Source organism: Quercus lobata, chromosome 1 (assembly GCF_001633185.2).
Source record: "Quercus lobata isolate SW786 chromosome 1, ValleyOak3.0 Primary Assembly, whole genome shotgun sequence".
Classification (NCBI taxonomy): domain Eukaryota; kingdom Viridiplantae; phylum Streptophyta; class Magnoliopsida; order Fagales; family Fagaceae; genus Quercus; species Quercus lobata.
Genome location: NC_044904.1, coordinates 2887631 through 2900148, shown reverse-complemented (window position 1 = coordinate 2900148; position 12518 = coordinate 2887631). Strand labels below are relative to the sequence as shown.

At 34.9% G+C, this 12518-nt stretch overlaps 1 protein-coding gene across 1 annotated transcript; it reads left to right on the top strand.

Moving 5' to 3' along the window:
- The first annotated feature begins 4726 nt into the window (after positions 1 to 4726).
- LOC115974567 (protein DETOXIFICATION 16-like) lies at positions 4727 to 12390 on the top strand. The gene is made up of 8 exons (XM_031094979.1): positions 4727 to 5094; positions 9701 to 10245; positions 10470 to 10556; positions 10740 to 10796; positions 10912 to 11150; positions 11265 to 11383; positions 12002 to 12088; positions 12187 to 12390. The coding sequence occupies exons 1-8, from the start codon at positions 4804 to 4806 to the stop codon at positions 12223 to 12225; spliced, it is 1464 nt and encodes a 487-aa protein (XP_030950839.1). The 5' UTR covers positions 4727 to 4803; the 3' UTR covers positions 12226 to 12390.
- The last annotated feature ends 128 nt before the right edge of the window (positions 12391 to 12518 follow it).

Sequence of the window (12518 nt, the reverse complement as noted above, 5' to 3'; positions counted from 1 at the left end):
ACCACGAAAATAAAGACATGTTCTCCGATTATTAACTTTGCTCTCTCTCTCTCTCTCTCTCTCTCTCTCTCTCTCTCTCTCTCTCTCTCTCTCTCTCTCTCTCTCTCTCTCTATATATATATATATACTCATGCATAAGTGGGTTCTAATTAATTCAATTAGTAAGGTATTTCCCTTCGTGGAATAATAAGATGTGTTATATATTTATTAATGTCTTGACTTAATAATAAAAATGCTAAAATATAAAGTTGACCCTCTAACTTTTTTCGGATTTCATTTCAAATCTCTAACTTTGCTTTTGTTCATTTCAATCATTTGAGTTTCAAATTTATTCAATTAAGGCCTTTTCGATAGCCTTTGTTAAGATTTTTTGAAAAACAAAATCTGAAAAATATTTTTCAATCATTAGTTGAATTTTTTTTTTATTTAAAATTTTGAAGAAAAATTTAAAAAATTGAAAAATTAACAACAACATATAATAAAAGTTGATGGAAAAGCCTTAATTGAATAAACTTGAAAGTTAGAGAACAGAAATGAACAAAAGCAAAATTAGAGGACTGAAATGAAATCTAAATAAACTTAGAAGGTTAGTTTTGCATTTTAGACTAATAAAAAAATAATCATATTAGAAGATGTTACAGATTTAAATTTTATTGTATTTATAAAAATAAAAATTACAATTACAATTTTTTTTTTTGGCATGCAAATTAATGCATAAGGCATAGAGCAAAACAAAAGACTATATGTTCAAATTCATGGATTGCCTATAGTACTTGTCATTCTTATTGGAGCCACTCCTTAATATTTGAGTAGAAGAGAGGAGACGCAAAGCAGTAAGGCATGTTAATAGCAATATTATGCTGCCTAATTAAGACTTCACAGCCAAAACATGTTTTCAATCTGAAAATTTTGTCTTACCATATTAGAGTCACTTGTTCAAATTTGTATACTATACGCAAAACAGTAAAATGTAGTTGTAAATTACAAAATCAGTACCCGTGTAACAAAATGCTTACACATGTTCGAGTTACACACTTACACCTTCGAAATGTTTATATATATTCAAGTTACATCTGTAAAAAAATTAATAAATAAAATACTACATTAATTTGTGACTTAGTGGCATCACCCAATTTTCATTATGAATATAACGCTTGAGTTTAAATCCTTCCACTCTAGTTTATTTAGAAAAAAAATATATCAATTTACATCTCGTATAACTATCAAGATAATCAGAGATTAATAATTATCTTATTAAGATAATCAAATTCAAGTTACACTACTTGTTTGTAATTTTTTGTATCATGCACACAAATTAACAAAACTGACACATTATAAGTTTATGCAATAGCAACTTCAAGAATTTTTCTCAGGACGTCCCTTAAGGAGTATAAATTACACAACCCACTCTGCCTACCATATTTTAATTTGTTTGTCTTTTATAATGTATTGGTTAATTAAATTATTAATTATTGTTGTTTAGTTGGTTCATTATTTTTCTTTACTGACTACTAGCAGTCTAGCACACACCCTACTCATTAGCACACACCCCATGTGCATTATCCACAGCTCAACCTACTGCCTAGTGCCTAACATAATTTAATTTTTTGTCTTTTATATTGCCTCTGCATGCCTTCAGCATTTACTACCTCTACCTGTCCACTTCCCCAATTCAAATATCCCACCCCACGGCCCCATGGCCCCCATCCACTGCCCACTCAACAAACAAGAGTCACAAGAGCCAATCAACATTCCACAAAATATTAAACATATAAAACATTCACAACACACAAAATTCACAATACACAAAACAACAAACTCACAAACCAATAAAGTCAAAATGTCAAATAAAGTTATAAAGTAAAGGCAATTAGACATTTAGACATAGAGAAACAAAGAGATAAAGAGAATCTCATTTCAGTTCAAAGAGAAAGAAAGAGAGAGCTCCGCTCTCACACAGTCACTCTCAGATCAGAGTACAACAATTAGCAAAGCCAAAGATGTAAGATTTAGATGAGATAGACTGATAGAGAAAAAGAGAGAGAAGTAAAGAACTGAAATACCTTAAGGCCTAAGGGGTGGCACTACAGCAGCACGTCGAGGCGACGAGGCAAGCCAAGCAATCTCTAATCCGGTCTCCGATCTCGCCATCGCTGTTGCTCGAGTTTGAGGCCCGATGTGCTCTGTTGCTCAAGTTTGAGGTAGTCCAGGCGGAGGCACCGTCGTGCCGATGTGCTTAGAACTTAATCGTCGATGAGGTTTTTTTCATTTAGGTTAGGAGTTCAGTTCTGATTTCAATTTTGCTAATTTGCTTTTCCATTTGATGATTTTGATCAATTGGTGGATACGTATTAGTAATTTGGGTTTTGGTTGGTTTTTTTTTTTTTTTTTTTTTTTGAGAATCCGTTTGGGTTGGCCATATTTAGTTAATAAAGATTTAACTAAATTTTTTTTGAGAATCCGTTTGGGTTGGCTGTATTTAGTCAATAAAAATTTAACTAAAATTTTTTTGAGAATTCGTTTGGGTTAGTTTTGTTTAGGATTGATGTTAGACTTTTTTTTTTCCCTGTGGTGGGCTTGCTATGTTAAATTTTTTTTTTCTTTTTTAGATTTTAGTTAAAATACTTTTTTTGGACTTTTTCTTTTTTCTTGAAAGTAGAACAAATAATGGAGCAAAATTTAATTTTATTGGCATAAAAAAAATTGAAGGTGTTCCAAAAAAAATTTTAAAGGGTATTCAAATAAATTTTTTTTATTATATATATATAAAATCAGGTTAGGGTGGTCCTGGGACCACCCTGCCCTTAACGTGGCACCGCCACTAAATTTATGGACATAAGTTCATGGATTTTATAATAGATAACATTCGATTTACATTAAACTTGTCATATATAATACTTAAAGGTAGTTTACTATTTGGAGAATCAACTTCAATTATATGTCATTAAAAATAGAGGAGATATAAATTTTTAAGATTAGAATTTTTTTTTTAAAAGGAACTTATTGCTTGAATAAATTTATAAATATTTAATTATTTTAACTTATTTAAACACTTTTTTTTTTAATTCTTGATTGTGGGTGTTATTAAATTTGTATTTTGCCTTTTGCTAATTCTTTTTTGTTTTAATTATTACAAAAACTATTAAACTTGAGTAGGAATGCCATACCAAAACAATATTTTTTTATTAGTTTTAGAAATTTAACCATATAAAATTCCTTGTGCTTCACCTATAGATAATTAATACATGAAAATACATATATTTATCTCATTAATACTAATGTTATGAATAGTACAAGTTTAGATCCAGGTGGCAAATATTAAGTTACTAATTATAAGTTTTGATTTAATTTTTTTTTCATTCTCAAATCAGTAGTTAATATATATTTATATTGAGTTTTAACACTTGGCTGGAGCTGAACATATTAATTTGGAATGGACTTCTCATCAAAAATAAATTCGGATGGACTTAATTACAATTTTCAATATCTTTAATAGATTATATAAAATATTTATTCATTTAATAATAAAATAGTGGTAAAACTAAAACGGTACACCAGTATTAACCGGTACCAAAACATACCATTTTTTTTGCCAAACCGAAATGGTTTTCAGTACAAATTAAATTGACACCTTACTCTATACATACAAAATATTAAGATGATAGTATATCAAGAACCCAAGAAAGTCTTCTTCATTTAATTAAATATAAGGCATAGAGTAGTGGCTTCTAGGAAAGTAAAGAGTTCTCTCGTGAATAGAATCTTTGTAGCAGATGACATGCGTCCCTTTCTCACTGTTTTTGAACTAGGGTAATTTTGCTGTGCTTAGGAGTACCTTTGATTTCATAGTGGGTTGCTAGCTAGTAGCTTAATGGGGCCAATTAAATACCTTAATCTGCTTTGTAGTTTTTTTTTCCCCTTGAGTATCTGCTTTGCAGTTTGTGCAGCTTTCTTTTGCTGCTTGTTTCTATTAATTTGTTTTGGTCCTTAAGGTGAAATCCGTTTGTTATGTACTCTCTCAAGAAATAAATAAAACAGTCTCATCATTGCACATTTTGTTTAGCCAAGATAATTGAAGTGGAATGAAAAAATTCAGTACGATGCATGGTCGGGATCTAACACGACAGTAGGAGATAAGAACAATTTAAGCCACAAAAACTTTGGCATCTGCTTTTTCAGCTTGTCTCAAAACCACAAATTTTTCTAGTATCCTTCACCCTCAAATTCATGAAAGTTCTTGTTTTTTTAATATAACTTTCAATTTGGACATATTACATTTTAAGTAAGAGAGAGAGTTTGAACCTTAAATATGTTTATTAGATTGACCTGAAAATTTGATCCAAGTTCAACTGAAGATTACACGAAACATATGTAGAATTATTATTCCCTAATTAATTTGCACAATGAGGATCAGAAAACAAAATTTCTGTTATGTGTTACTTTTCTTTTCTTTTCTTTTTTCCTTTTTTTTATGGGTGCGTTACTAATTTTTGATACATTTTAAGAGGAAAAATGGATTTGAATCTTAAATATATTTGTTAGAAACACCAAATAATGTTATTTGATCTAAAGGTCATTGGTTAGTTTGTGTTACTGTTACTAATTGGTGTCAACCACAAGTTTTGAGTTAATATATTATACTAATTAAAGATGCGTGTGACATTTTTTATCCCCCCCCCCCCTTTTTTTTTGGTGAAAATTTTTTGTCCGGTTACTAATTATTTTATATTTAGCGATATTATATCACGTTATAATGAATATTCACCTCCATCCTCCATCTCACTTTGGCTAAAGGTACTGAGAATGGAAAGAGGAGAATATTCAGGTCTTGGATCTAATCTAATTACGACCCATGAAAGAAGCCATGAAATGGAAGGAGAAGAAAGATCAGAAAAAGATTGGTGTAGAAGAGCAAATTTTGTTGAAGAAACAAGAAAGCAACTAGGGCTAGCAGGGCCTCTCATAGCCGTTAGTATATTGCAGTACAGCTTACAAGTTATATCAGTGATGTTCAATGGTCATTTAGGACAGCTGCCTCTTTCTGGTGCTTCCATGGGATCTTCCTTTGCTTCAGTCACTGGTTACACTGTCCTGGTAAGTGGGTTCTCTTTCATGAGGTTAATTTCTCTTGTACTGTAGACTATTTTTGTGGTGATCAATGGTAATCACAACTGCAACATGACCATGAAATTCATGATAAGCTAGCTAGCGTTGAAATGTTGAAGATCATCACGATAAGATAGGAGGATTCTATCATTTGAACTCTTGTTTCTCCTAATTTAGGAGACAAGGCTATTCCACTAATCTACAAAACTCTTGGATAAGAAGTAAAAACTTTAGATACAGCTTTTTCAAAGAAAATGTTAAAAATATATACTACAATTTTATTACACGGTCTTTAAAAACTGATGTAATAAACTAATAATTAATTTGATTAGTAAATTTTAAAAAGATAATAAATGAATATTTAAACTACGGTTTTGCACTTATTGATAGTTTGATACATTAATTACATGGTAAAATTTGTAATATCCATAGTGTGGGGCCAGGGAACTTATGATCCGACCCACGCTCTACTAGGGCCCAGGACCCGTGCCGAGAAGGGTATTTGCCGAGGACGAATGGGAAAAGGCCAAAATGCCGGGGGCACAGTCGAGGATGACCCTGTCCTCGGCACTCCAAGATTTCAAAGGGAAGAACAACATCTCGTTGAAGGCTGCCCCCAAAAAGCCCCCTGAAGAAGATGCAAGTAGAATGGGACTCACGTGGGGGTACGGTGCGAAACTGGTTTAGGGTAAATACGACCCCTCCGCATTAAATGCACCCGCCAACGTCCTAACCATATTAATGAGAAAAGACGCCTGGACAGGGTGACTTCGATCATCGCAACTAACAAAAAGTAAGGGGGGACAGCTGATAGGACGGGTACTAAAGTAGGCACCTGCTTGATCAACAAGTGGAGGGCTAAGATCAACCAAGAAGGGCTATATAATGTGAAGGTTGATGCACCAAAAGGGGGGGCTGGGAAAAAAGGCCAAGAAAAAGCCTCCTAGACCGCCTCAAGGGGAAAGACTCCTCGAGCGAATACGGCCTAATTCTGTACGAACAAGACGACTAGCCCTCGTTTAATGACCAAGGCCTAGCCTTTCAAACTCACGCTCTATAAGTGATATTGTTTGGGCCTTTTTATGTGCGAACCCAACATCATTTTGGGTCGTTACAAATTGAGTCCTTACAATTGGCGCCGTCTGTGGAGAAGGCTTGTGTCTTGGCACAGGTGGTAGGTTGAGACAATCCCTCACATCATTTCCAACAGCTGGATGTAGTGTTCTAGCGTAAAGTTCCACTAGGGGCTACGTTTCTTCACTAGGGGCTGCGTTTCGTAGCGTCAGCAGCACGGATAGTTTTAGGGGCTTGGCCGAGGAGGTAATCCCCCTAAACCAAGGTATCAAGTTTTGGACAGAACTAAGGTATTGCATGGTCCTTGGATTCAAACCTATGGGGAAACCAATTACTTAAAAAATCAAGTTTTGAACAGAATCAAGGTATTGCATGGTCCTCGGACTCAAACCTATGGGGAAACCAACTACTTAAAAAATCAAGTTTTGGACAGAACCAAGGTATTGTATAGTCATCGGACTCAAACCTATGGGGAAACCAACTACTTAAAAAATCAAGTTTTGGACAGAACTAAGGTATTGCATGGTCCTCGGACTCAAACCTATGGGGAAACCAACTACTTAAAAATCAAGTTTTGGACAGAACCAAGGTATTGCATGGTCCTCAGACTCAAACCTATGGGGAAACCAACTACTTAAAAATCAAGTTTTGGACAGAACCAAGGTATTGCATGGTCCTCGGACTCAAACCTATGGGGAATCCAACTACTTAAAAATCAAGTTTTGGACGGAACCAAGGTATTGCATGGTCCTCGGACTCAAACCTATGGGGAAACCAACTACTTAAAAATCAAGTTTTTGACAGAACCAAAGTATTGCATGGTCCTCGGACTCAAACCTATGGGGAAACCAACTACTTAAAAATCAAGCGTTGGACAGAATCAAGGTATTGCATGGTCCACGGACTTAAACCTATGGGAAAACCAACTGCTTAAAGGAAATTTGGACGCTAAGTTGGTCCTAACGGCACATATGACATTTCAGGTGATGCCTATATACCCGCTGAAATAGGTCCAGACACGAGTTCAATACCCTATGGGGGCGGGCGTGCTAGTATTCTGAAACAGGATCCTAAACATGTCATATGTGCAACCATGCATACATGTTACGATAATTAGTTCAGAAATCATAAACAGTAGTAAGTATCGACGAGGGCAACTAACAAGTAACCAAAAGGAAAAAGGAAGAAAAGAATTTCATATATGTGGTCAACAGGTTCAAACTCAACCAGGAACGGGAGAAAAAAGGGAACCAGAGAAAAATAAACCCAGAAAAGAAAAAGCACGAGTTAATGGAGGCAGGGAACTTACAGAAAAGAGGAAAGACGCTTCGGACAGGTTTTTTGTGTTGGAGATAGACTTGAGTTTGGACGAAAGTTCAGATGAACCCAGGGTATACGCGCTAGAACTCTTAAGTGCAAAACTGAAGAGACAAATCCGTTCCAAAAATCATTTATGCTTCCTATTGAGAGTAACTGCACGAATTTTCCCGCCCATAAAGGCCAAGGAATCCCCACCGTTAGATCTCCATCATGCCGTAGAACGTGGGAAACACAGAGCCGCCCGCATTTAATGAGGCCACGCTTCACCTTCCAAAGTCTCTAGGAACGTGTCTCGGGCAGACGAAAAGTCTCGGGAACCGATAGGTGATAAGGATTGACAGGCATTGACAGATGTCTGATGTCATCAAAACCCTCCTATCCGTCCGAGAAGCCGGATAGCAGGATTTTGAAGGGCTATTGTGGGGTCAAGGAACTTATGATCCGGCCCACGCTCTACTAAGGCCCAGGGCCCGTGCCGAGGAGGGTATTTGCCGAGGACGAATGGGGAAAGGCCGAAATGCCAGGGGCACAGCCGAGGATGACCCTGTCCTCGGCACTCCAAGATTTCAAAGGGAAGAGCAACATCTCGTTGAAGGCTGCCCCCTAAAGGAGATGCGAGTAGAATGGGACTCACGTGGGGGTACGGTGCGAAACTGGTTCAGGGTAAATACGACCCCTCCGCATTAAATGCACCCACCAACGTCCTAACCATATTAATGAGAAAAGACGCCTGGATAGGGTGATTTCGATCATCGCAACTAACAAAAAGTAAGGGGGGACAGTTGATGGGACGGGTACTGAAGTAGGCACCTGCCTGATCAACAAGTGGAGGGCTAAGATCAACCAAGAATGGCTATATAATGTGAAGGTTGATACACCAAAAGGGGGGGCTGGGAAAAAAGGCCAAGAAAAAGCCTCTCAGACCGCCTCAAGGAGAAAGACTCCTCGAGCGAACACGGCCTAATTCTGTACGAACAAGACGACTAACCCTCGTTCGGTAACCAAGACCTAACCTTTCAAACCCACTCTCTATAAGTGATATTGTTTGGGCCTTTTTATATGCGAACCCAACATCATTTTGGGTCGTTACAAATTGAGTCCTTACACATAGTATTACTCTTTTATGTATCATATATCTTAGGTTCTAATTATATTCAAATACTTGATTGCATTGATTAAAACAACTCAAATAATTTTTTTTCTAGTAAAAACTAAATTTAATATGACCATATGAATTTAATTAAAAAGCCTAATATACATCACCTATAGAATAGTCTCTAAATTTTAACCCCTTTAGTATCCCCAAAAAAAAAAATTTAACCCCTCTATCTTATGCTAGAATTGAAAGGCGTACCTCATGGGTTGTTTATGGCCCTTTTTGTTCAATAAGTCCATATATATATGGGCTTGAAATAAATATAGAAAATTGGGTCCAATACCGTGTCAGTGGATTTTTCCTTCCAGTCTGGACTCTGGACCGTAAACTGTAAATAGGAATAAGATTAAACCGTGGCCCGCACAACCTACAGGTTAAGCTGGTGGTTAGTGCACAATAAGAATACATGGGGTGTTTACCCAAAAAAAAAAAAAAAAAAGAATACATGGGAAAAATACACTTTAAATTAAAATTCTATAATTTAGGGTATGACATGTTTCTTAAAAAAAAAAAAGTGTATGAAAATTTTTCGTTTTTTACAAACAAACAGACACACACGCACGTAGAGGAGAGGGGATGGGAGTGTATAAGTATAACAATTTTGTTTTTTGAGAAAAGAGTGTATAACACATTAAATCATTAATTTTAAAGTAATAAAATAAACACTGAAATCTTAAGAGGTCATAAATTAAATATTTTAATTTTAAAGTAACAAATTAAACCTTCAGCCTATATTAAACTCAGAAGACAATGTCGTTCCACTTAAATTAGCTGAGATTTAATTTGTTACTTTTGAAAATATAGGGTTAATTATTTAATTTTTATAGCCTTGAGGTTTAATTTTTTACAAATCTAAATAAAGTAGTTAAAAACAATTTCCTAGTTTTGGTCAAAATTTGTTCTAATTAGATTAATGACCTTAATAAAGCTTTGTGCCTTTTACATGCATCATCCCCATTTTTCATCATAAAGTAGCATTTTGATGCAGATTCTCATCTCTATTACATCATCTTCAATTTCCTATCTTTCAAAAATTTCTTATAGCTAGGAATGGGAAGTGCATTGGAGACATTATGTGGGCAAGCCTATGGAGCAAAACAGTACCACATGCTTGGTGTTCACACACAACGAGCTATGCTAATCCTTTTAGCCTTAAGCATTCCTCTAGCAACAATTTGGTATCACACAAGCACCATTCTCATAGCACTAGGCCAAGACCATGAAATATCTACTGAAGCTGGAATTTTCAATCGTTGGATGATCCCAAGCCTTTTTGCCTATGGTCTCCTTCAATGCCTAAACAGATTTTTACAAACACAAAACAATGTTATTCCTATGTTGATAAGCTCTGGATTCACAGCTTTGCTACATGTTCTTGTTTGTTGGGTCCTTGTGTTTAAAATCAAGCTTGGGATTAAAGGAGCTGCCTTGGCAATCTCCATTTCCAATTGGGTTAATGTGCTTTTGTTGGCAATTTATGTAAGATTTTCTCAAGCTTTCGTGAAAACTTGGACTGGGTTTTCCAAAGAATCCTTGCATGATATTCTTAGCTTCATAAAGATAGCTGTGCCTTCAGCAATTATGATATGGTCAGTTTTTATCTGTCCCTCACCAATAATATGCTTTCTATTTGCCAAAAAAATGGACCTTTTTATCTTTTCTCTCATTGATTTATGTGCATAAGTAGAGATAGGGTTCGAACTCAAAACAAACTGTAACAAAATGTATATAAAATTGTAATTGCTACATCTAAAAGTCGCTTCTATTGAAGAATTTACTTCTTTTTATTAACTTTGAAAATTTTGATTAACAGTATTGAATATTGGTCCTTTGAAATGGTTGTTCTCTTGTCTGGACTACTTCCAAATCCAAAATTAGAGACATCAGTATTATCAATAAGGTAATTTTTATCACTTTCTTAATCTTTGCAAAGATAAAAATCAAAGAATGAGCGCATTCATTATCTTATATTTTCTTATAGCTAGTGATCACAAACTACAATTTTAGTACTTAAAACCTTTCTTAAGGTAAAATATATATATCCATGCAGCCAAAAAGAAATTCATGTGTAATTGTTCTGCAGCCTTAACACATGCTGGATGGTTTATATGATTTCTGTTGGTCTTGGAGGTGCTATAAGGTTAGTGTCTTAGTGACATTGTTTAGATGGATTTTCACACTAACACCATTATCAATTCCTAAAGTCCCTGCACTGCCCTCAAAAACTAAAAGATTCTTCTTACTATTATATATAGTACAAGAGTGTCAAATGAGTTGGGAGCTGGGTGTCCACATGGTGCACTTGTGGCTCTTCGGGTCATGATCACATTGGCCCTTTTAGAGGGTACAACAATAGGAATCACTACACTTCTGGTGCGCAATGTTTGGGGAAAGCTTTATAGCAAAGAGGAAGAAGTTATCAAATACGTTGCTAAAATGATGCCACTGCTTGCATTATCAGACTTCTTGGATGGATTCCAATGTGTACTTTCAGGTCTTAAAATCTTGTCACAAGTACTACTCAAAGTTCACTTATTAATAATTGTTTGATTTTTCTTACTTTGATTCAATTGCTTTTATTGTAATTAATGTTATTTTGGCTATCTAGGTGCTGCTAGAGGATGTGGGTGGCAAAATCTATGTTCATTTATAAATCTTGGTGCTTACTATTTTGTGGGAATTCTTTCTGCTGTGCTCTTTGCTTTCATCTTCCATTTTGGAGGCATAGTGAGTCTCTCTCTCATGCATTAAAAAAATAAATCACAAGCACACACAAAGAAAGTCCTACTATAGAAATGGAGCGGCTAATAGTGGCACAAATACTCTCTAAAAAAAACCAAACCACAAATATTTATATATGAGGCTGCTAGAGTTTGAGAATTATAATTGCCGCACTACAAAGGATCTTATATATATGGGATAATAGAAGGGTATAATTCGGCATAAGTTTATGCCCTTATTTGAGTGGGTCACAGCACTATTTTGCATTCATCAATGACTTCAAAGCCATATTGGTTTCAGCAACCAAGTAGGAAACTTGAATTGGGTTTTAATCCCATACAACTCCACTTGAGAGCAATCCATGCGCCCACATTCAAGACAGATATAGACATTTTCCTTTTCACAACATAATAAAAATTGTGTCAGTCGTGGTTTTAAGCGAAAATGACATTCTAATCAGTATTCACAAATATCATATCAACAATTGTATAAAAAAAATATATATATATATATATACACAGTGTCCTTAACATTTTCATTATGTATATTTCAAATATATTAGATATTTATTGATCTCTCTCTTGTATATTAATATTGGATTTGTGGAATTTTGGTTTTAATTAGGGGCTTTGGATGGGTATCATATGTGGACTTTCCATTCAAGTTGTGGCACTTGTTACAGTAAACTTATGCACTAATTGGAATCAAGAGGTAAGAAAATTTCATTATTTTTAAGCCCTTGACTTGGACTTAAATCTGTAGGAATCAAGTAAGAATTTTGACCTACATTTTTTTCCTTCCTTTTTCAGGCAATGAAAGTTGTGCGCGGTGCTCGGGAGGTGGCATAATTGTTGACAAGGAACCATGGATTTGTTTTTAATTTTTCACGACACACCAAGAAAATAAATTGATGATAAATATTCATTCCTTTCTTAGGAAGAAAAATTATGTACTTCTGGTGGAAAATCAGAAAATAAAACCTGATATATAGTTTATAGCTCTCGTTTAGATTTTAAAATAAAAACTAGCATTTCTAAAGTCTAAACTTGAATATCTATGTCATAAAAACGAACAACCTAGTCAATTTTGTTAAGTAAACAAAGAAAATAAGTAGATTAGGATTATAAGTGTTACTCTCACA

Bases quoted from the DNA above. Each gene is read 5' to 3' on its own strand.
- LOC115974567 (XM_031094979.1), top strand. From the start codon at position 4,804: ATGGAAAGAGGAGAATATTCAGGTCTTGGATCTAATCTAATTACGACC. The intron at 5,095-9,700 runs GTAAGTGGGTTC...AATTTCTTATAG, and splicing joins TCACTGGTTACACTGTCCTG to CTAGGAATGGGAAGTGCATT. The intron at 12,089-12,186 runs GTAAGAAAATTT...TTCCTTTTTCAG, and splicing joins GCACTAATTGGAATCAAGAG to GCAATGAAAGTTGTGCGCGG.